This window comes from Petromyzon marinus, chromosome 31 (assembly GCF_048934315.1).
Source record: "Petromyzon marinus isolate PM22_M1 ecotype Great Lakes invasive population chromosome 31, UKy_Petmar_22M1.pri1.0, whole genome shotgun sequence".
Lineage (NCBI taxonomy): Eukaryota > Metazoa > Chordata > Hyperoartia > Petromyzontiformes > Petromyzontidae > Petromyzon > Petromyzon marinus.
In genome coordinates, this window is record NC_133697.1 from 14,096,893 (window position 1) to 14,122,255 (window position 25,363).

At 49.5% G+C, this 25,363-nt stretch overlaps 1 protein-coding gene across 3 annotated transcripts; it reads left to right on the forward strand.

The window, feature by feature from the left end:
* Positions 1-1,232: 1,232 nt before the first annotated feature.
* On the forward strand, positions 1,233-25,203 carry LOC116947885 (fibulin-5-like). 3 transcript variants are annotated; one of them, XM_032964146.2, is made up of 12 exons: positions 1,235-1,872; positions 4,985-5,091; positions 5,656-5,775; positions 9,504-9,552; positions 10,579-11,010; positions 14,649-14,771; positions 17,495-17,611; positions 18,306-18,425; positions 18,860-18,982; positions 19,539-19,665; positions 20,982-21,177; positions 22,294-25,203. In XM_032964146.2, the coding sequence occupies exons 3-12, from the start codon at positions 5,677-5,679 to the stop codon at positions 22,453-22,455; spliced, it is 1,548 nt and encodes a 515-aa protein (XP_032820037.2). In that variant the 5' UTR covers positions 1,235-1,872; positions 4,985-5,091; positions 5,656-5,676; the 3' UTR covers positions 22,456-25,203. The 3 variants fall into 3 exon arrangements, with proteins under 3 accessions (XP_032820038.2, XP_032820037.2, XP_032820036.2); XM_032964145.2 differs by lacking the exon at positions 4,985-5,091 and having other exon boundaries at positions 1,238-1,872; XM_032964147.2 differs by lacking the exons at positions 4,985-5,091; positions 18,306-18,425 and having other exon boundaries at positions 1,233-1,872.
* Positions 25,204-25,363: the final 160 nt, after the last annotated feature.

Below are 25,363 nucleotides of genomic sequence, written 5' to 3' on the forward strand. Positions count from 1 at the left end.
TCAAGGGTGCTAACGGAGAAGATGAGCGACTGTCTGACGCTGCTTAGAAGTCGTACTCCACGAGGATTGCATGCACGGTGTTGAGAAGTAGTGCAGTGGTCATTGCACTCTGCCATGACCCAGACAGCATTACATGAGGTCGATTCCCCGCCGTGACTAATATCAGTGGTAATTGATATCTGAACCGGTTCTGGCAATCCCTCTCACGGGGCCAGCCTGGTAAAGTATGGTCAAAGAATTCCCGATATTGCAACAGTGTGTCGAAGCCTTCATTCAGTAGTGGATCGACAAAGGGCTGTAAGTAATAATAGTAATTATTATTATTCACTTAAACTTAATTATGTAATAATGAATAATCATCAATGGCATAATTAACTAGAGGTCTATATGGTTGTGGATATAAACCGAGGGTCGTGCATAGTTGAACGCTCACATAGAAGATGTATGGTTAGACAAATCAGACCCACTGTGGCCCCATGCAATGCCCAAGTTCGGAGTACAGTAATTTTATGAGCTGTGTTCGTTTCCTTCCAGAGGTCCCAGGAGTTTGGACGTAAAATGTTTTTCAACGTGTCGAGTGACGGCGCACTTGCGTAAGCCGCGTGACGTAACGTACACATTACATACACTACCTGCCACTAACATGCAGCGAAAGGTAATCAGCCACATACTGTGGGTCAGTATGTAACGCTCCAGCCCATGAGTTTTCTTGGCCAGGCGCGCGTAACCCTGGCCACAGAGCGTTCATACATCACAGCGCGCCCAGGGGTCTCCAACGAAAACATTTACACATCGGCTTGGGCCGCTAATTCAAAGGGCGGTCTCACACTTTCTATAACCAAACGAAAGAAAAACCCGGCACCCGTACAATCTGCGTGCCGACGGGTGTTAGTTCGTTAGGCTGGTTTTATCCCAGAGTAATTATTATTGGTATTCACTCACGACCATATTATTATCACTACATTCATTTCCACCACAAATTGCAATACCCGCTGCAGACGCCAGCACACACACATACCCACACGCGCGCGCGCGCATATGGGCGGCCTTTCGAAAACTTGCGACACATCCGATAGAACGCGCGCTGTCCGTGATGAGGAGGAGGGCTCAGGATGGTGGCCCAGACCATTTTTTGGCATTCCAGCGAAGCGAGGGGGAGAGAGCGAGAGAGAGAGAGCGAGAGAGGGAGCGAGATTGAGTGAAACCAGATGGGGAGGGCTCTGCCAGTTGGCGAGAGGGGAGCGCGGTGGTATAAAGGTGGCCCCTAACGCCCACTCTCGCCAGTCTCGGCGCATAGCGAGGAACACGCAAGAGGGCCAGGAACAGGGACAACCATCGCCCACCCGTACACCATTGCCACCCTCGACACAAAAAAAAAAACCCTGACAAGCAATAAACGAACGACAGCGAGCTGCATCCAGATAATTTGATTGAACTAAGTAAGCTGTAAAGTTGTTATTATTTTACAAAGGAACGCAGAACAGAAAAATAGATCCCCGTAGATACGATTAAAAGTAAATATCACGAACTTTGGACTGTTTTTGCAAAAAAATATATACCACCGCTAAACTTTAAATACAACGCTGCAAATAGAAGGGCTGTGTTCAAATTAGTACAACCCACGTGCACCGAGAAGCCTAGTTTTTTTATTTATATTATTACAATAGTAGTTACTAAAGTCGATCATTTTGACGCGTCTGCTCGGTGGGGTCTCTCGGAATCTCGAAGGGAACGAAGCAAAGGAACGACTTCACGTCTCTCGTTCAGGCCGTGGCTCCTTGAATCTGTTTTTTTTGTTTGACGACCTCGTTCTGCGTCCCAGCATCTCGCTTCAGAAGGAGCTCTGCTGTGAACCAAGACCATCAACATCTGGTAAGCACGTGGCTTCGCTGCAGAATGCGGAGACTGTTGCGGTGTTATTTGCCGTTGCGTTTGCGGAGGAATTATTTTCAAATCGCGCTACACTTACGGTGGGGATGCAGCCCTGGTGTAATGAGGACTTGCAATCGGTTCGATGTCCCGGCGCGGCAGTTGAGGCAGAGGTGCGCATTTCTTAAATCCCGCGGCCTCTGTCTGCACCAGCAGTATAGATGGGTTCGCCACAGTTATACGTCGATTGGCGGAGTAAAGCTAAGCTACTTCCACCTCCTCCAAGATGTCTGGGCAGCGTGGAAGATTAGAGGGACTCTCTCGGGCTCCCCTCTCGTGGAGGTCCTTGCCGCCAGCAGTAGCGTGAACAGGAACATTTAAGGGCTGCACCTCTATACCCTGAGAGTGATAGCAATTCATATGAATCGTAGGACTCAATGTACCCAGCTTTCGCATTGTATTTGGCGGCACGTTGCTCGTTTTAAAACAGACGGGTCTATTGCTCTGATGTATTGGGTGATGTGCATTGTGTGCCTGGGGAGTCCATCGCTTGGCGGCTGCTCGGTGGTGTGGGAATGGTCCAACCAGCGGACGACAACCACCCCCGCGCGCACCATTGCCGGCTGTCATCTGGCGCTGTTTTATTTACAATAAAGGAGCTAACGCAGAACACGTGCCATCGGGATCCTTTGAGCCGGGGTCGATTTGGAAAGTAATGCCATAACCCGCGAATATATTGTGGAATGCTCTTGGACATGCCCTATTGTGCGTATGTGTGTGTAATAGTTTGAAGACACTACCGGTAGTGTAGCTGTTAGGGCACTGCGATACGAACCCGGCGAACCGAGTTCATTTCCCGCTCACGGCCAAAATCGGTGGCAAATATCTGAACCGGTCCTGGGCCTCCCCCGAGGTCGACTCAGCTTCGAATGAGTACCTGGTGCGGTGTGTAGTAAACATCGCCACTGGGGAGACAAAGGCGGCCGGGCGTGGTGCTAGCTGCCCACCTCCTCGTGTGCCGTGCCGGCCTTCATCTGCGCTACTCACTAACAGCGCTTGGCCCCGACAGTCTGTTAAGGCTCTACGGAAGATCTTTGTCTTTGTTATATACAATTTTTAGTAGCTATTAAAATTCTGGGGAGGAGTAATGGCAAACGAGTTAACGCACCGCGCTATGAGCCCTGCTACCTGAGTTTGATTTCCCGGCTATATCTGACATAAGTGTCGAGTTATATCAAAACCAGTCCTGGACCCCCACACACAAAACCTCATTGACCGGCGTGGTGAGGTATGGTAAAAGCAAATCCAGTGATCAATTTCAAGTAAATTTCGTTTAACCAGGTGCCAACACAATTCACGAGAATAGTCTAATGTGCAAGAGCGACCTGGGACATTAGTCTGCCAACAGTGGGCACCAATTGCTATGTATAATCCCGATTGAGTAATCGGTTGTGTCATTTCGAATATGGCAAGGTTGGACCGGCACGCAAGGGCCTCCTCTTGTGAATGGTGTCACGGGATCTGTAACGTCCACCGCGAAGCTGAGGGCACGTAGTATCGTAATAGGAATTATGCAGACCGCAGTATTAATCAGGGTGGATGCTGCATTCGAACCGCGGACTTCTGCAACAAGCGGCGAGCGCGCTACCGGCTGGGCCTGTGGGCAGACCATCCAAAAGGGCTCAATATTATTATTCTTGTGAAAAATGTGAATTTCAAATGTGGTGGTGCTGATTATGCAATGGATGCTGCTTTCATCCTGCCATCCATATTCACACTTCACTCTCTAGGAGCCGCTATAGTTTACAACCAAGCACGACATTGATGCTTCTCCGCAAGATATATATAGTGTGCATAATGTAGGACATGTTAAGTTCATATTCTTGGTTCTTTCGGTAAAGTCACGTATGTGACGTACGTACGTGACTTACGTACGTTACTTTACCGGAAGAACCAAGAATATGAATCCCTGCAGTCACGAAAGCTTTAAATCGAAACATGTTAAGTTGTTCAATGCCCCTTGCTATACATGGGGTTGTTTTTTTGCAGTTTGCATTAAATCGTCCAAAAATGTAATATACGATCTCGCGGCTCGGTTGAGAAAATTGAAATACCGTTCATAAACTAAAGTTGGAATGCAAAATGTGAGTGTGTACTACAGCTTTTCCTTGTCCGTGAAAAGGCCTGAGATCTGCAGGGGAATGATATCAGCAGCGATCGTCATTGGCAGCGACGATGATGACTCGTAAACGCGTTTGAGTATATTCGAGTCGGTATTATCACGCGCTATGTGGTAGCAATTACACGGTTTATTGTCACATTTCAGGACACACACATCAACATTACACCCCAATGTAACAGAGTTAACGTATGACCTTGAAGTAACGCTATTGAATGTTGACCACAAATAACTCCACATAATCTAATTATCGTGTTTGCAGAAACCACCTTCCTGCCAAATTTACACCCCAGACGTGCATCGGATATATGCATCTGCATGTTCATATTAACGACTGTACCTCATTTAATAATAATGAACATTCGTTTAACCGCGAAAGCCTCGTCTTCTGGAGGCAATTTAATAAGTGTCCTAATTGGGATGTTTGTCCAATTCCCTTGAACCAGAGTTCACTCTGACTGATTTGGATCCATGCTCTGACATTCTAAAGCTACCACTCACACTGGAAAATCAGCACGCACATCGTGGATACTTACAGAACGAATCCTCTCCGTGGTAAATTTACCTGGCGAAGCTGCTGCTGCTGTTGCCTTGGCAATGGTGCACAAACAACAACAACAACAAAACTCGACACATTAGTCAACAGCCGCTGAAACGCCACCTCTACGATGGACTTTCTCTCTCTTGAGGATAAGGTGGCACCAAGCTACAGCACAACAAGTACGCGGAGACAAGTTCTCAACCACCTCTCATCCGTCAATACTCATCACAACATTGCATATAACAGCGCGAATTATGTGCACTTAATGACATTGATGAAACGTACCGTATGTTATTAATTAACAAGAATAACAGTTTGGCCGCGCACGTGGGTAACGTAGTATAACCGCGACCGGTTGCACCGTCTCCATCCCTCGTGGTGCTGCGATGCCACAGGTCCATCTCACGCCTGGACTCACTCCATCATCCCCGTGGTGATCATCCTCTCGGCCACGCGCCCTCCTTTCGCTACAAATCTCTCTTCCGTCGCCCATCCGTCCTGTGTATGTTGATCGCCTAATAGCAAAAAACAAACGTGGCCTCTATTGGTAAGCAATGTCACGGGAAGATGAGAGTCCAATTTTACAACGCAGCCTGCAGGAATCGCCGTGCAGCTGTGTCAACACAATGGGGCTCGTGGTGAGCGGCCACGAAGCGGCAGCGGCCACGCAAACCTCACTTCAAATGGTAAAAAAAATAAATTTCAAAATAGAGCTGTAGGCCAACGACTTTCAAATGCGATGCATATATTATCAGAGCCATGATTGCTTGTATGTTTTTGCCACAAGCACGTGTTGTTAATGGAGACTTGATGCCTTATAAAAGTTATCCATTTGGTGTTTGAACATCTTAATATAACTCTTATTTTACTTGACAGAAAGGGGTAAAACCTCTACTTAGATTTTATCCCTCCTTTCATTTTTGATACTGGAAAAAAAAGTTCCCTTAGACACTTCAAATGCTTCGTGAGGCAGCTTGGGTAATGCATTTTGAACACCATCTGGAAGCCATACCCAGACAGGGCTTGAGCAGGATGTATAACGTCCCCGTGTTCTCCCCATTCACAGTGACTCAAAGCCTCTCTCGAGATGGGAACGCTGTGCCCGTGCTCGCTGCTGCTGCTGCTGGTGGCCTCATTCGCAGTGACAGCTCTCGCTCAGCAGCCAGATCCTCCGCTCACATACATGGTGAGGAACCAGGCGGGTTTTAGTCATCATCACCATCATCACCATCAACCATCATCAGCATCATCATCAACCATTATCAGCCATTGTCAATCCACTGATGGATGAGAGAGTCACCTGCCACACGAAAAAAATCTGTGATTATACAATAGAGTATGTATATATGTATGTACGACTGTAATGCAACGTGCGATCATTGTTTTCAAAGCCTAAGCAATCGCTCCAATGCTATCACGTATCATTTTCTCGAACAGTATACGTTTGGCCTATTCTATCCTTATATGTGGGAAACCTCAATCTGTCAGTCACAGCTCTTACTTGAGTAATGTTAACTGTGGAGAGTTTAGTAAATGCTCGTTTTTTTTACCAGAAGGAACCAGCGAAGAACGGTATTCATCCTGAACAATGCACAAACATACGACCTTTGACCTATGTTAAAACAAAGTCACGACCTACATGTGTCACTGTGCACATCTTAATTAGAGATGCACAGCCTGTCCTGGTGGACGGAGTGCAGTATCGCAAGTCATGACACGCCAGAGAGGGGTTGTTGGAGGGAGGAATGATGGCCCAGCTCGCTCGGGTAATGACATTTTATTCACGCAGTCCAGAAAACAAATGACCCTGGGCATAGTACTGGCTAGCACTGGCTTGCACTGGCTTGCACTTAACATACGAACGTGGCCCAAAATGGTATTTGTTAATGTAATTTTAAATATCTGATTGTGAAAGTCGGCTGGTACAGAGGGAGTATATTGCCAAATAGACACTGTCAGGAGTTGAAAATCTGTTTTTGCCAAAGTAGTTGCAGCAGTGTATTTTTTTCTGTTTACGATTATTTGCAGATGTGCCACCAGTTCCAGTTAGAAAGTGAACTTATTTTTTGTTTAAACCACTGGGGTGGCTCAGAGGTCAGGGTTGGCTACGTACTGCGCAAAATAAGTTCAACATACACACAGGGTGTCGAGCAGACACTGCTGAGGCCTGGCTTTGAAAATCCAGTTAACTGAGAGGACTGTGTCAGCTACAATGGTTCGTTTTAAAACAATACTTTCTGCAGTTGTGTGTAACGTACCCCGTGACATTCATGTGAAAGGCATAAGTCCACTTATAATGACAATACCAATATAGTTCAACCCTCAGGCTAGCTTGTACACATTCAAAAATATGCCTCTCCCTTTATGAACTTCATACTTATGGTCAAATCTCTCGGAATGCGGTCTAAGAAACTTAGCAGGTATCAGCCTGAACGGTACTTGGATGGACGACCCACATGTATACAGAGCTAGGCGATTGGCAGTGCAGCAACACCGTATTACTGCACTGCACCTCTGTGTGTCCACATCTTTGCGGCCACACCTTCACCAACCCGCGCTGAACCAGAGCAGGTGAAGTAGGGTCAGATAACCTCCCGAACCCCGCAGAGCCGTCCCTAGGGTACACGGCGAATAGGGCCGACCGCCCTGGGCCCCGCACTTTCGGGGGGGGGGCGTCAGATGATGTAACACTTCCGCTTTAGTTTGAAGGCGTTGGGGGCTTCCACGCGGTGGGGTTTGCCTCGGGCCCCGCACACCGCCCACCCCACGCGTTATGGACGGCCCTGAAGACTCATAGTGTATAAAGAGGCTCTCATCCAGCAGTGCATTGACAAAGGGCTGTACACGTATTTGTACACGAATTCTCGCATGCACGTTGCATCTGCTTGCCGGAAGATACTGGAAGGAATAACAAAAAGCTCACGTCCTGTAGGCGAGAAGATACTCAGATCGGGATGTAGTTTTGGTGAGTTGTCGATGTGTCCACACTTAGGGTTCGCCATCACATCCTACAGATTCTGGTTGACTGCACGCGCGCACGTACTTCTGTTGCTACGGCTATGCCCCGTGACACAATTCGCACCTCGTTATTAAGGCCATCGCATTGGATGCGCACGCGCACAACGAAATTGTCACGGCGTTCGACACAGCGTTATTTATAGCCGGAAGAGTGAGCGATCTTCTGCGGCTACTGAAAAAATAGCCCCCCCCACATTTCGGCTGTCAGCACGATAATGTATTCGATTATCATCATCAGCAGCAGTCATGATCAATCCACTGCTGGATGAAGGCATCTTTCCGTGTTTTGTTGTTGCTGCATCCTTTCGTTGTTTTGTTCCATTTCTATCAAAAGACCGTGGGGTTATTTTTGTTCCACCGTTCGCTGGCACGCCAGGTGCTAACGCGCCAGGAAAAAAAATCACGATCCTCTCCGGGCGCATTGGTGATGTTACTTTTCATTATTCAGTCACGTGCCGTCGAGTAAAATAATAAATGAACACAAAACTCATCTCGGTCGTGTCACATGGCAAGCGGCTGCTACATTCCGAGTCATTCTGAATGTTGCCACGGCGTGTGGCCCACGGGGCCGCTCACAGAGCAACGACTCAGTAGATATCTTACATTAATTGAAACCGGCCACATACTTTGCATGCCTCTATTATTATTATTTTTTTTTAATCGTGGAGCAGCCGACGAAGTTGATTGCGGCAGTGAAATCTCTTTTGAACGCAACGCCGGTGTACAATCGGAACAGATCCGGGTCCATTCCAAGTTCCCCGGCAATCGGCGGATAATAATCAGGCCTTGAACCTGGATCGTTCTCGCGTGGGTGACCATCGGTCGTAAAACAGGTGCTATAGGCTGCTGTGGGCTCACGTCAGCAGACAGCGGTGCGGCAAAATTCCGTGTTGTATTGTACTACGATCCAACCGTCTATGCTCCCAACTCGCACGAGCCGTCACGGTGAAGTATGGTCATGTAACCCCCGTGACCAGCAGGGCGTGGGGAGGCCATCATCGAGCAGTGGATTAAACACGCACGCATTGCACGTGTACAGTCGTGAACACGTACGTGTCATTCTAGATTTGAAGTTTTCGTGACTGCAAGGATCCATATTCTCTGGTTCTTTCGGTAAAGTCACGTAGGTGGAAAAAATAATACATAATAAAAATGAATTAAAACAAAAAAAATATATTTTTTGCTGTGGTTGTCACACCTGATGATGATTGCTTGTGTTGCAATCGAAACGTCGTGTTTTAATTTATTTTATTATTTCCACCTACGTCACTTTACCGAAAGAACCGTACGTGTCCTTTGAACTGGAAACCTCCTCTCTGTTCATTGACACGTTGCAGTCTGGTGTACGGTTTGATCAAAGTTCTGTGCTTAGTCGTTCATTGCTCTTCGGTAAGATGAACTTCTTTTTTTTAATTGTTTTATATATATTTTATTATTTTATTGTTTCCCTTCAACGTGACTTTACCGAAAGAACTAAGAATAAGATGAACTTCGTTGAAGTCCTTCTAAAGTTACACGGGTATGCTTAAATAATACTAATAATTATTCAAATGTATAATGCGCATTCCATCAGAGGATCCCAATGCGAAATGCATGAAAATCAGGAAACAAAAACAGAACCAAGTGCAACCGAGAAAATTTAAGAGGGAAGGCCACTTTAAAGAGATGGGTTTTCAAAGCAGACTTCAAAATATCTACCGACTCCGATTGCCTGATTCCAAGTGGCGAGGCGTCCCACAGCTTGGGTGCCACGTTAACAACAGCACCGATCGTTAAAAGTGCAGAACCTAGAGACCTGGGAGTGCTGAGCAGTTTTAGATCAGAAGATCTTAAGGACCTTCATGGAATATGTAAATGATTGCATTGTCTGTACGTGTGTGTTTTGTCATTGTTTAGCCTTGCTCTGAAGGGTATGAACTGGACTCCGACATGACAACCTGCAAAGGTAGGGTGACTCTCGCTGTGGTTTTTTTCAACCACTGACATTCGGCATTCTGGTATGGAAGCCACTACCACCATCATCATCATTAGCATGATGGTGGTGGTGGGGCGACGGTGGAGCTGGGAGGGAGAATGAACGCAGCGCAGGCACCACATCCCACGTCACTGATCGAGCGCAATAGGGATCTCTACAGAGCCCCTATATGGGGTATTTGGCCTATTCTTCCAGGCTGGCAACACGTCTTGGCAGAAAGTGATAAAGCTACCCACACATTACCACTCTCCACACGAACCTGCGTTGTACCACGTTGTTACTGCTGGCGGATTCAGCTGCCGCACCTGCGGATTGCAAGCCCAAACGCGATGATCGCCCGCAGAATGAAGCAGTATGTGTCTCGCGGATGAAGCAGTATGTATCTCACGGGTGTATTTCTCTCTGCGCTTTTGGGGAGATTTCGAGGCGTGTTTCAAATGACAAACGGCCTCGTTGTCAGACCCCTGCACGCGCGTTAACTGGACGGTCACCTTGTTGGGCCCAAGCCTCGTAAACAAACATTGAGCAGTGGAATACATTATCTTATTTATCATGGAAAGCCTCGAGGAGGTCAACATTTTTACTTATTTATTTACCAGAGTTCGCCGATTTTTTTCTCAGTTGTCAAAGGGAGCAATTAAACAGAACCCAGCGACGGGGCAATAAATAAACATTCCCAGCTAAATCTCTTTTTTATTTCGGATAAAATCTAATCAAATCATCATCGACCATGATCAATCCACTGCTGGATGAAGGCCTCCCCAAACTATCCGCTACCTCTCGCGGTTCTCCGAGCACAGCGATCCACCTGGCACCCGCGCACAAAGACTGCCCACGTCGCCACTCCGCCACTCGGCATCCCCGGACGGTGAAGTTGCAACGAAGTGCGACGAGCGGCGAGCCTCCAACCCCCCCCTCTCCCACCCAACCCCTCTCACACCCCCCCCTCTCCCACCCCCCCCCTCTCCCCCCCCCCCGCGGCACCCTCGCGCTCAGACATCAACGAGTGCGACACCATCCCGGACGCGTGCAAGGGCGACATGAAGTGCGTGAACCACTACGGGGGCTACCTCTGCCTGCCGCGCTCCGCCACCTTCGTGGTCACCAACAGCTTCGGCGGCGCCGGTGGCAACAGCGGTGGTAGCGGCAGCAGCGCCGGTGGCAGCAGTCAGCCTGCCGCCCGTGAGACCTCATCCCAGGTGGCGCCGCCGTTGCCGGGCGTCCGTCAGCCCGGAGGAGGGGGAGGAGGAGGAGGAGGGGGAGGCGCGGCCGTTCGTCTCGGAGCGCCGCCGCTAAACCGCGGCCCTCAACCTCCCGTGCCCGGCCACCGCGTAGCGGTGTCCAACCCGGGCGCGGGCAGCGCGGGCGGCGTGGGGCTACCGTCCTGCCCGCTGGGCTACACGCGGGACACCAGGAGCCAGTGCGTGGGTGAGTGCCCCGAGTGTTGGCGCTGCTGTGGCGGGGAGATGTTAACTACCTCGCCTGGTATGCAGGAGGTGGTGGGGTTCGATCCCGTTCCTGAAGCCTGCTGCTGCTGTATATTTGGAGTTTATTCTCCCCGTGGACACGTGGATTTTTCTCCGGGTCCTCCGGTTTCCCCCTCCACATTTAGGATCAACATCACGCGTCCATTTGGCTGAGTATTCGGCTGCTGTAGATTTCCACACGATACGCCACTTGGTCGGGCTATCATGTGTGGTAGCCAGGTCGCTTCTAAAAAATATGAAGTGGGCCTTACCTGGTAACATTGCCCCTTGCTGAGACCGTTTTTCCCTTTTCCTCTGCAGGTTTAAGCGAGAGCTCGGTTCGCGTCATCCCTCGAGTCCACTCTGTGTGTGTCTGTGTGTGTGTGGACCCCCTTAATGGAACATCTTCGCCGGTTAGAAACATTTAGGCTGGCCTGCCTACGATCCATCCTGGGTTTAACCAGGCTGGATTGTGTGAGGAGCTCACAAATCCTTGAAAGATCTGGGCAAGGTCCCATCGGTGAGCTCCTCCGGCAGGCAAGGCTGCGTTGGCTGGATCATGTAGCCCGCATGCCCAGCCACCGCATGCCGAAACAGCTTTTGTTCGGCCGGATCGAGGGGGCTAAACGGGCGCGGCACGGGCTAGAGAAGAGATGGAGTGATGTGGTACAGCAGGACGTTGAGCTGAGTGGACTTGCCGATGACTGGTACCAGCGGTGTCAAGATCGGCCTCTGTGAAGGAGGCTCGTGAATGACGCTACTAGGAAGTTGGAGGTAGTCGCCCTCCAACAACAACGGAGGGCGGAGGAGCAACGCTCACAACAACGAGCGGAGCGCCGGGTGGCTAAAGCACAGCAGGTTGGCACAGTAGGGGGCACAGGTGGTGCATCAGCCAGTCATCTCAGTCAGTCGACCCGTGGCACCTGGGTCTGCCCCGTGACCTCCTGCCAGCGGGCGTTCGACACTTCACGTGGCCTCAATGTGCACATGGCCTGGCACAAGCGTCGTGGTGACGTCACCGCCACTTAGTGGCGGCGGTTGTTGTTGTGGGTGTTGTGGGGAGCGGTGGTGTAGAGGTTAGCGCGCTGCGCTACGAACCCGGCGACCCGAGTTCTATTCCCGCTCACGGCCAACACCACCAGTGACAATTATCTGAACCGGTCCTGGGCCTCCCCTAGGTCGACTCAGCCTCGAATGAGTACCTGGTGCGGTGTGTAAACATCGACACTGGGGAGATAAAGGCGGTCGGGCGTGGTGCTGGCCACCCACCCCCTCGTGTGCCGTTCTGGCTTTTATAGGTGCTCGCTAACAGCACTTGCCCCTACAGTCTGTTAAGGCTATACGGGAGATTTTTTTTTGTAGTCACACTTCGCGCGAACTGCCGTGGATGAGGTGGCGTGGACCGCGTGTCGAGTGTTTGTCGGCGCTCGTCACATCGCCCCCCCCCCCCCTCTCTGCGACCCGCGACGTAAAATCCCGAACCGCACCCCCTCGCCATAGTGTGCGCTCTGCCTATTGCGAAATCTCCAGTGTATAGTATTTCGTACGGAACATTGGCACTGCGGCCGCATTAACGACCCCGTGATTCCCGTCATCAGCCACGGTCCATCGTCAGAGCCGTGATCAAGCCCACGCACCTCCGATTAGCACGTTATGCTACGTACGGTGCGAAAGAAGTTCAACGCACGTGCAGACATGCAGCTGGATGAACGCCTCTCTAGACCACAAACGCGTAATAATCGACCTGTCACACGCGAGCTCATCTCATTGCTCCACCCTCCTCAAGCAGGTTAGACTCTTGGCCGTGAATGCGCGCCCCGTTTGGATTTCTAACCCCCCCCTCCCTCCCCCGCTCTGGGTTCTTCGCTGCCTCCCGCTTGAATGCCCCCCAAGTCACCCCCATCCGCAACTGGGTGAGCTCTATGCCTGCCACACCACTCCCTGCCTGTTGCCTCGCCAGCATTAACAGTTCGCCCACCGACGGCGTTCGGGGAAATAATTTGCGCGTGTGAAAGGAGGATCTTTGTGGACGTATGGTGCACAAACACACACACACACGCGCGTGCGCGTCTCGCCCGCGCGTGTGTGCGCGCGCGTGCTTCTTGTGCGCGCGCGCGCACGCGCACGCACGCACACACACACACACGCGCGTGTGTGTGTGCGTGCGTGTGTGCGTCTGGTTGGGGGTTGGGGGTCACTCTGCTGGGTACGCTTGCGGGCAGCCCGCGGCCGGGTTTGCGTCGAGGCGCGCGAGGCGCCGTTTGGTGGCCCTCCAGCCCCTCGAGGGCCCCCAGCGCCGCCTCCCACCGCCTCTCACCGCCCCAGACAATGGGGGGCATTTAGCGCAGCAGCGGTCACCGACCGAGGGTTGGGTGCCACAGATGGAGCCCCGCGCATGGCGAGCGGCCAGCGTGCACGCTGCGGGCAGCGCCCCGTACGTGCGGGCCCGCGCGGTTGGTGGTTGGTGGTGGTGGTTGGTGGTTGGTGGTGGTTGTTTTTTGGTGGTTGTTGTTGGTGTTGCGTTAGCAGCTGGGCGGGGACCCCGGCCTACGTGTGAGCCGCTGCCACGGCGCGCCAGCCGTTGTTGTGTAACGCGGAGTCACCGTGGCGGCTGCCCGCCCCCCCCCTCCCCGCCCGACCCACGTGCAGCAGCGGGGAGCCGAGAAATGAGCGCGCCGCATACAAGCACAGTTCTGATTTAAGCAACACGCGCTTACTTTGCGCTGGCGGTGGGGATGGGGGAGGCAAAGGGTCAATTCTGATACAAGCACACTACTTTGGTTATAAGCACACGAGTATATGCAAGCTTCTTATTCCAGCTCAAGGGGGAGATCGTTTTGCACGGAAGATCTGCGAGTTGAATTTGGAAGCCTTCAGTACGTGCCGGTCTTGGTTGATTTAGGAAAACGTGTCCCCATTATTTCGACTGCCGCTCCGGGAGTTGGAATCTAACCGGCGACCTCTGGGTTGTTGTAAGTTCAGTGTATTGCTGTACCATTGTTCATAATACAGGTTTTCTTTTTGGGTGAGATTGCGTGAATGTAAATGTGTCGTTCAACCCGTCACCACCCGACGCAGTCGTGACGATATTGGTCGCGAAAGCCTACGACTATTGTTATTATTGTTTACCGTTGTTGTTGTTTAGAAGTCCACGATATCTTTCTCTTCAGGCCAGGCGCCGTATTCCGACATGCTGGGGTCCTCAGCTATGTGAAGCTTAGGAGCCCCCCATTGCATTACCATAAAAAGTGTTGCTCTAACAGAGAAGGTCAGCTTTATATTTGTATACATATAGGCGAATGTGCAACAGAATGTGAGTTTGTTGTCCTTCCCCGCACCTCCAATTAGCACGGCTGGCTACGTACGGTGCGACAGAAGTTCAATGTGCATATGTAACACTTGAAACGTTGTATTAATTATATATTGCACCGTGTTTAGAGGCCCCCTCATAACGCGAGGGCAAGTGAGCTGCTGTAGCTCACTCCGCTCGTGCCTGAATGCGTCACCGCAGTCCCGCGCGTCCCACGTCCACGCGTTGGGATCGTACGGCGAGTCTGAGCGAGCCGTGACCTTTTTGCCGTGCGTGTGTGCGTGAGACAGACGTGGACGAGTGCGCGACCAGCTCACACCGCTGTCGGCCCAACCAGGTTTGCACCAACGCGCCCGGCAGCTACACGTGCCGCTGCCCGGAGGGATACCAGATGGTGGCGGGCCAGTGCGTGGGTAAGTTCTGGGGGTCTCACCGTGGCTAGGAGATGTTAACTAGCTCGCCCGGTATACAGGAGGTCGTGGGTTAGATCCCGATCCCGGCCCTGACGCCTGCTGCTGTATATTTGGAGTTTGCGTGTCTCTCTCGCTCTCTCTCTCTCCCCGTGGTCGCGTGGAATTTTCTGCAGTTCCTCTAGTTTTTCCCTCCACATTTACAATCGTGCATTCAGAGTATTTTGGCTGCTATAAATTCCCGCTGAATGAAAAGCCGTTTCGTTGAGCTATCGTATGAGATAGCCAGGTCGCTTCTGAAAACAGCTCGACAGCTCAGTGGGCCTTACCTGGTAAAATAAAATAAAAAACAGTCGGACATAGTTAAGTCTGTGTAAGACCATGAGCCCAAATGTGCCCCAAATGGGAGGGGGGGGGGGGTTCCGTTTGAATAGTTTGAGGTGAGATGGGATGCACTGCCGCTTTGAGTTGCTGAGGCACGCAAGCGCCATGGACAAGCGAAGGTCACTGTCATTACGGCAGGAGGGCACCGCTCGAAAACAATTAATATTTGTTCCCGATTTTCAGATTTAAGCCCAAAAGCAAAACTAAATCTAATTGAGTCTTACACGCGACGTCACGTGGCATCACGCGAAGCCACTTTTGTTTGCACGAAGACACCTTGAGGTACGATCCTAACTTTCAGACCCGTCCCTACTGGACATCAGTGAAAAAGAGCTTCACAGCTCGTCGGATTCCTCCAGTCTTCAATAAAATATTCTGATTGAACCCAAAAATCCTGTGGAGGAGTTCTGTAGGGCGCCCTCTACCGGACGGGCCCTCGTCAACGGCAGTGGCGCGAGTGAGGAGTGCGATCGCCGTCCGCACCTTTGGAGGATTACAATAAGTGCCGGATTCTCCTCGTAGTAAAAGTAGCTACATATGCTACGGACCCCGCACTTTCAAGGGCCCCGCGCTAAATGCTTTCAAGCTATCAATTCCGGTTCAGTGATTCTGCACTTGCTCTATTACTGTAGTACTATACTGCATTCAACTTTCATGAACGACTGGGTGTTTAAGGTTAGCGATTTGTCGCATTATCTGGCTGTATAGCAAATGAAAAAATACAATTACTTTATTATACAAGTAAAACATGTGTATTTTAATATTCTTGTTTTTTTCTATTTGGGCCCATTTATAACATATGCTACAGGCCCCACACTCGCTTAATCCGGCACTGATTACAATGTCATTGATTTATAAGTAACACACCTGCAAATGCGCGTAAACTAAAAATTCGCCTCGCACAAATAAGCAACGATGAAGTTTAATGGCCCTATGCTGATTAATGTTTGTGCCGATGCACAGTGACGTGAATGAGCAAGGGCCGTACACAGTCCGCTGGAATTTTTTAAAATAACGCAATGGCGAAATAGATCAATCACTCCACTAGGAAATGTATACTGCATAAAAAACGATATAAATTAACTTTTACAAATGATTTGCACATGTTCCCTCTGTGCATATGAACTACCTCCACGCCAGGTGTGTATTTTGTTACGCATTTGAATCAGGATTAACATAGGAAACAGTGATGGCTTTCAACAGAGCCAAGTCCTATATTTCTCCCTGCGTCTTGGAAAACACGGAAATACCACAAGCTGTTTAAACGGAGCTGTCAATTCCTCTGCTGGAAAACCGCTAGGGACTACAGCAGAAGTCATTGTATGGTCAAGACCGTCTCTGTGTCTGTGACTTTGTCTGTGGGTGACAAGTGCTGCAAATGTGTATTTTCCATCACTCCCTGAGAAATTAAGATCCATGGAAATTGCAAACATTAGTCTGAGAAAATATACACATGATCTAAATGTGTACACTATACAGTGGTTTGTCCACAGCGTTTCGAACCCTGGGTTCAATTCACCAACGTGGCTCACATCAGTGGCGAGGTGATATCCGAAACTCCCCTTTACCAATCCGCACTGACCAGCGTGGTGAAGTATGGTCAAACAAACTGCATGACTGACACGGTCTGGAGGAGATCTTTATCCAGCAGCGGATTGAAACGGAGCTGTAAATTAATTGCCATTCATAACTTATTGTACAGTGCTTGTCCCTTTTTGAATAATTAGGTACCACTTTCCATTTTACTCACGAGACACACGCAAGTCGACTGCATACCTCGGTTGACAGCCGTTTCAATACGGGCAACAACACAAAAAAGTCTATTTGTTTGTGTGTCTCCCTTGTGATGGGACTTTGTAAGATGAACGTTGAGATTTAAAAGGAGCACGGGGTGACCAATAAGGTCTGAATTGGTCCGTAATAAGGTAGGTGCTGGTATGCTATTGGATCTTCCATTATCGGGGGAGGGCACGGGGGCTATCACTCTCTTTGCCACCTTCCTTCCTTCCCTCCCCCTTTGGTCCGCCACTGTTCCCCAACAACACGAAACGAGGAGCTTCTCTCCTGAGCGCTTCTGCAGGTTTTTCTACAATCCAGCTCCGCGCAGAAGCTCCCACCGCGGACGCGAAACGTCGGACGCCGCTCGGCGCGAACAACAACGACGACGACAACGCGCGGCGTGACCTCTTAGCGGAAGAAGAAGAAGAAGGAGGAGGAGAATTTCTTCTTCATCAAAGTCAAACAAAAAAAATCGTCGCAATTACGTAGCGTCGTGGACACGGAGCGTCGTCGCGGCTGTTGAGATGGCGCGCGTGTGCGGGCCGCCTTCTGTGCTGGTGCAGATATTGACGAGTGCCGCTACGGGATGTGCGCCCAGGGCTGCGTGAACACGCAGGGCTCCTACACGTGCCAGTGCAGCCCGGGATACGTGCTCTCCTCCAACAACCGCTCCTGCGAGGGTCAGTGGTCGGCAGACAGAGGGGGGTGGGGCCCCCGGTTGGCTCCCCACCCACGCTACGGCCGGGTCTGGGTTCGGAAAGTTGGACGCGAGTCGTCCGCACGGGGGTCCAAGTGCCGCTCGCGAGCACCGACGTAGGCAGCGGGGATGCTGCCGTGGTGCGATGGTTCAGCGCACTGGACGTGTGTCCGCGGATATGGCCAATCGATAATATACCGAGCTGCGCTAAAGATATCTCGTGGTGTCCTTGAAATGTGTTTTAACTCCACGCTGTTTTTTGTTGTTGTTTTACCCAACAACGTGCCTTTTTGTGTTTAGTTTGTTGTCCTATCCCCCGCACCTCCGATCGGCACGGTCGGCTACGTACGGTGCGAAAGAAGTTCAACACACACACACAATGTGTTTAGTTCCGTCATTGTGCTTCGGCGTTAAAACATTTACACGAGTGAACAGCCCTGCAGGGGAGACATTGGGAGTCGCCTCTTGACGTTGATTCCGAGGGCCGCTACCCACCGCCCGAGTGTGGCTTTTCCTCCCTCTGAGTTGTCACAAACAATGCTTCACCCGATAACACCATCGAGCCTTTGTTTCCGTACCTGAGATGTAAGCGGAAACAATTAACGAATTGGCTCAACGCTTTCCTTCCAACGCCCCCCCCCCCCATTCCCCCCCCCCCTGCATCACACCCCTGCCAGATGTGGATGAGTGTGTGGAGGGCAGCCCGTGCAGCCAGCTCTGCTTCAACACCTACGGCTCTTTCCTCTGTCGCTGCTCCCCTGGCTTTGTGTTAGACGGCGACGGATTAACCTGCAAAGGTAACCGCCGCTTTGTGCTTCCGCTCATCACCCAGACGCTTACAAAACCCGGCCACGTGCCGCGCCACGTGCGGCCACGTGCCGCGCCACGTGCTCGGGGCATGAGCACGGAGGCCACGGCCCACCCGGGCAATTGAAGGGAAATTTCGTTGTCGGTGATTGTCACGAGCAACGCATGAACCGTGCGTGAACCCAGGTCAACCGTCGAGTTTGCACCTGGTTAAACAGATAAGTTTGAGCACGTAGCTATGGGAAACTTCACAATCAGAATCTTTATTTTAGACCGGAGCAATCCGATGAGCCACGAAGCTCTTTTTTGATCCCGGCGGCCTATCGCTTGAGCTCGCCCGAGAGGCCGAGCACTCGCTCGGCACCGCTGGCATCGCCCCAGCCCCGGCTTGTTTGACCTGCGCCGGAACTTCGCACCCTGCCAGATGTGGACGAGTGCAGCTACTCCGACTACCTGTGCCAGTACCGCTGCAACAACAACGCGGGGTCCTACTCCTGCAGCTGCCCCGGCGGATACCAGCTTCAGACGGACAACGGGAGTTGCCGCGGTACGGGCGGGCGACACGGCACGGGACAAACTCATTGAACTAAACTTTTTTTTTTTACCAGGAAAGGCCCACTGAGCTATACAGCTCTTTTTTTTTTAGAAGCGACCTAGCCACAAATGAGAGCTAAACGAAGTGGGCTTATCATCACGTGGATATTTATAGCAACCCAAATACTCTAAACGCGTGATGTTGATTCTAAATGTGAAGGGCAAAACCGGAGGAACCGGAGAAATATCCACGGGAGAACACGCAGACTCCGAATATACAGCAGCAGCAGGTGTCAGGGTCGCGATCGAACCCACGGCCTCCTGTATACCAGGCGGGGTAGTTAACATCGCCGAGCCACCGTGATGATGATGAGAGAGACACTGCAAACTCCACGACCTCCTGTATACCAGGCGAGGTAGTTAACATCTCCTAGCCACCGTGGGCGCCACGGTCGCCTCACTCTACCCATCTATTTTGGGCACTGCCGATTCTCGGGAGACACCTTCGTGATGACTTGACGACCACCCTGTCGGATGCCCTCTCTGAAACGCCGCCGTCTCGACCGCAGATGTCGATGAGTGTGCGACGAACTCGCACAACTGCACGGGGAATGAGAACTGCTACAACGTCTTCGGTGGCTACAAGTGCCTGGAGAAATTGCAGTGCGAGGAGCCGTACACTCAGGCTGGCGAGGAGTGAGTCTGCCTCACACCGAAGTACACAACACCGGACTGCCGTGTGCGTGGTCACATGCTCAAGTGTGTGTGTGTGTGTAGAACTTCTTTCGCACCGTACACAGATAATCGGAGGTGCGGGGAAAGAACATGAAATAATGATAGCGTGAAGAGCCCAGAGACCCCTACTTACATTTCTGGGCATACAAGGGAACGAAGGGAATGTGTTGGCAGTGGTTCATAAGCATACAACTTAAAAAAGGCATTTTAGTCACTACTTTTATATTACCAAATAAGGCCCAGTGAGCTATACAGCTCTTTTTCACAAGCGACCTGGCCACAAAAGATAGCTTAATGAAGTGGCTTATCGCGTGGACATTGTATACAAGGACTCCTCTACTCACAAACGAGGAACGATCCAGAGGTCTGTTCGTAAGTCGATTTATTCCTAAGTCCAACTTTACTCCTGTCGATTCCAAACATATTGTACGGCGTGTACACTAAACACGGGGAATGGCTTGAAAAGTTGTACAATCTCCTGTAGACGTAGATGCTACCGGTTCTTCACGTTCTGCGGATATAGATGCCACCACCGCTATATCTATTGCGTGGTGCGGTTGAACTTGGCGACATTCGGTCCGAACAGGCAACTGGACGTACGGACAGGTTTGTTCGTACCTCTGAAAGTTCGTGAGTGGAGGAGGAGTCCCTGTAGCAGCCCAAACACTCTAAACGAGTGACGTTGTTGATTTGCCACGGACGCTGGGCTAACATTTAGGGCAATGGCTCTCTGGGCATTTTTACACAACGCCAAGAGACCCATTACCAAAATTATTAATCAATTACATGAAAAAAGCTATTCACAAGGCAGTGTTAGATTGATATCTGAACCAGTCTTTTTCAGAGTACTTGACGGCATTGTGATTATGGCATTTTTATAGTGAATCGAATTACTTCATTATTCCCAGTGTAATTGGCAGCATGTGCATTCTAAGCCTTACAGATCGTAAAGTCTCAAGGATAAGAAGAAAAACGACAGACATACGTTGAATAAACTGCGGTTCAATAACGTTTAAGTAACCTTAATTAATGCTAGAAGCACTGCAAAGCGCAACGAATACGATGAAGCTGTAAAACACTTTTCACGAAATTGCCACGATCGCCACATCGTACAACGCGATATTTTGAGCTGAGCACGTCGTGAAAACACATTATCCCGAGAGCAATCGTGGCCGAGGCATGTTCCCTAACGAATCGCCGTCTTCCTGCCTTGCCTCCGCCTTCCCGCTCTTCGTGACGACGACGATGATGCCGCGGCCACCTCCGCCCCGCGCCAGCCGCTGTGTGTGCCCCAGCGAGAAGAACACGTGCATCAACAAGCCGTACACCGTCCTCTACAAGCACATGCACCTGCGCTCGGAGCGCACCGTGCCCACCGACATCTTCCAGATGCAGGCCACGACGCGCTACCCCGGCGCCTACTACACCTTCTTCATTCGCGCCGGCAACGACCAGAGGGAGTTCTTCATGAGGGTACATCATACGGACCGTCTCGTAGATGAGCACAAGTGCCGTTACCCAACTTCCAAGTCGAATTGACCGATAGACCAGCATTGCCGTGTGCGTGGCCAAATACCCAAGTGTGTGTGTGTGTATGCATGTTGAACTTCTTTCTCACCGTACGTAGCCAATCGGAGGTGCGGGGGAAGGACAACAAATGATGATAGAGTGACGAGCCCAGAGACCCCTAGTTTCATTTCTGGGCATACAAGGGAACGAAAGGAATGTGTTAGCAGTGGTTCATAAGCATACATATTTAAATAACGCATTTTATTAACTATTTTTTAAAATTTTACTAGATAAGGCCCACTTAGCTATATAGCTCTATTTCAGAAGTGACCTGGCTATCACAAATGATAGCTCAATGAAAGTGACTTATCACGTGGAAATTTATAACAGTAGCAAATACTATAAACGCATGATGTTGATTCCAAATGTGGAGGGAAAAACCGAAGGACCCAGAGAAACATACAAACTCCAAATACACAGCAGGCGTCAGGGTCAGGATCGAACCCACAACCTCCTGCATATCAGGCGAGGTAGTTAACACCTCGCCCACCGTCTGTAGGTGAGCACAATATAGCATATCTGACCGTCACAATCTGCTGTTCCCAACTTCTGAGTCCGTTGGACTGATAGACCAGTTTTCTCGGCGGGAACATCTTCAAGGAAGAATTCAACCAAAGCTCTTGCACATATATACCGAGACTGCATGTCCTGAACATTTAAAATCATAGCGAGGCACACCGTCACAGCACACTGGTCAAAGCGCTGCATCTATGTTGTTTGAAATGATAAAATGTGATGTCCTTAGAATGTATGTTGAACTCATTTCGCACCGCACGTAGCCACCGTGCTAATCGGAGGCGCGGAATATCGTGAAGAGGTTATTGACAATAAATGTTAAGACTTTTCCTTAACCAAGCTTCGAATTTGGGTCAGACAGCCTTGGACGCAGAGCCGAGAAACATGCATACCAATTGCGCTATTTTTATTGTGCAGGTTATACCTTCCTTAAACCTAAATAATCGCTTGTCCTCATTGCTTCCCTGGACCCACGCCGCGTGTGCTTGGTTGTCGTGTGACCAGCCCCTGGGCCCAGCGAGCGCCATGCTGGTGCTGGTCAAGCAGCTGCAGGGCCCGCGGGAGGTCGTGCTGGACCTGGAGATGATCACCGTCAACCCGGCGCTCAACTACCACGGCACGTCCGTCATCCAGCTCAAGATATTCGTGTCGGAACACAACTTCTGAACGTCCCGTTTCGCACCGGCGAACGCAGAAAAAAAAGATTGATATCGTTCCTCCGCGGACTTAACAATCAGTAAGATTCGTATAAAACGATTAGTTATTTTGTTCTGGGGAATACACCGACAATTCATGTAGTTTTGGGGGGTTTCTTTTTTTTTCACCAAAAAAAGACATTGTTGCTTTTTTTTAAAGTGTAGTTTCTCATGCGCCTCCTTCTCAATGCATGCTGTTAGAGACTCGTGTGTGTCCCGAATTATTAAATATAATTTTAAAGCTCATAGAATATGGAACGTGTTAATGTGTGCGCACAACTGACGCAGAACATCGGTTCACTGAATTATCAAGGGTTTACAGAGCGCGTCGCTGCTAACGGTTCAAGGGGCAGCACACCGGACTCACAATCCAGAGCTTTCCAGTTCCACTTCATTTCCCGCTGCAGCAGTTAAGACAATGGGACCGAGTCTAAATCTCCACCTCCGTCCACCCAGCCATGTGCATGCCGCTGTCAGTCGATCGGCAAGCGGCGTGCGGTGGGGTCCTGTCTGTGCTTCCGAGACATCTGCCCAGTGCGGAAGAGTAGGTCAAATAGCCTCTATGGATGCTCCCTTTATTGGAGGCCCCATCTTCACAGCAGTGGTGCGAGCGAGAAATTGCCGCGCTGCGCTTTTACGATTGTCTACCGCAGTACAATACAATGTAGCTTAACGGATGGAAAAAAACTTGCATTCTCATCATATGCCCGATCATTCTTATGTCCATCTTCTATCAGTGTTGAGCATTTCGCCTGCAGCACAGACAGGATGGATGTACAGGGGTTCAAAGTCTCTTTATTTTTGCGGACAGGGAGAAGTAAAAAGAAAACAAGCACATTGCAGTCGAACTTATCCAAATGGCGACTGCACTATTTTAAACTGTACGCGTATTATACATACAGGATTGATTTGGTATAAAATGCATTGGTTGATAGGCCTTACGAGATAAAATATTTCTCAACGACACATATATAGAACACAGGAGAAATTCGACAATGTACTCTGGATTATACTGTATATAGAAGTAACCCCCCGTATAGCCTTTCGATTTTTTGATCATCATCATCATCACGATCCATGGGCAGGTAGCCGGTAGTGGGTGTCCACTACACATTTCGTCATTTGTTTTCACTTTCATGTCTTGTGCCAATATGCTCTGATTGTCAAGAAGCTATTCTCTGTTAGGCATTCAATCTGGCACAACACACGCACACGAGAGGGCAGTGTGAGCGAGCACGCGGCCAGCACCAGAGCAGATGTCTGTACACGGTGCCGGGTACTCATTCTATGGTTGACGTGGCACGAGGCGGCATAAATAAGTTCAACAGATCTGGCACCAGCCTCCAGAGACTGTCATCGTTAACCAAGGACAATGGGGATTGAAAGTTGCCGCTTCACAGCCCTGTTAATCAGTTTTATGTTCACCGACAATAAACAAACAGGTTTTTAAATCGGTTTACCACGTTGGCTTTCGCGACCAATATTATCCATAATAGGTTTTGTTTGGGGTTAGATCGCGTAGATATAAATGTGTCGTTCAACCCGCCACCACCCGGCACAGCCAACTAGTAAGGTTTGTCACGCAAACAGAACATGCCAATTCATTACTAGTACAGCACACCGGTGTGTTGGAGAGTAAATCCACAATTATAAATGTTGTCGATTTACTATCCAACACACCGGTGTGCTGTATTAGTAACAAATTGGCATATTCTGTTTAAGTGACAAACCTTACTAATTGGCTGTCGGTTGGTGGCGGGTTTAACGACGCATTTATATTTAAATGATTTTAATAAATATATCTGATACAAAGCATCATCATAAATTATCATCGTTATAATTAGCCATTATCTATCCACTGGTGGATGAATGACTCCCGACACCATCGCCATCCCTCTCGATCTTGTTAGTCCACAATCCACCACCTCATTGCGCGTGAGCTGAAACTGACGTAAATACAATAATGAATGATTCTAAGAGTTGACATTATTTCCATATTAGGTGCCAATTGTTCTTGTCATGTACTCGCTATTGTATCCAGCAAGAAATTTTACCAAAAGTGATCTCAATAGTAAATAAATATTCTCATTGCCAAATAACCACGCCTGTTGGCGTCCTCTGGTCTAACACCGTTTGAGACAAGGCTCAATAGAAAGCTGTCTCTGGTGTGGACAAATCAGTTTCAAGGACAATTAATATATTATCAGAGTATGTTTTTTGTTTGCATTCTGACCACAAGCATTGTGGTTAATGCAGACATAATTCCTCGTAAAAAAAGATTTCAGTTTGGTGTTTTAACGTCTTAACACCTGTTTTGTTGCCAGAAAAAAGGGGAAAACCTATACCAAATAACTGGTTCAGCAAAATGGTTGGCATGAGTGGTGTATAATCAGGGAGGGCTATTCAATATCGGTAATCAGTTAATATAATTTTGCATGCTTCACGTGTACTTTTAAAATGTATTGTAATGCTATAATGCGCGGTACAAACTGCAACATTGAAAAAATTGTTTTACAATAAGTTAGCTGCCTTGCATTGCTCATTTGCTCTGCAATTGAATGTAGAGGATTTATTTTGTACGAAATTTAATGTACGCTTGCATGTGCTACAAAAAAACTTTGCTGCAAGTTTACGTGCGATAGAAAACAAAAATAATCTACTGTTACATAATGGAAGCTTGTGTTGTGAATTTCAATAAATAAAGCATTTCAATATCAAACAGCACAAAAGCCAGGATCCTTCAACTTAGGAAATCAAAGCCACTGGTTTCTTGAAGGTCATTACACGGAGATTCTCGGCAGACACCGTTTATATGCCTTGCGCTTCGTGTTCGTAGCGTGGCTATCCAACCAAAATTATTACATTCTCAAAGTTGGAAT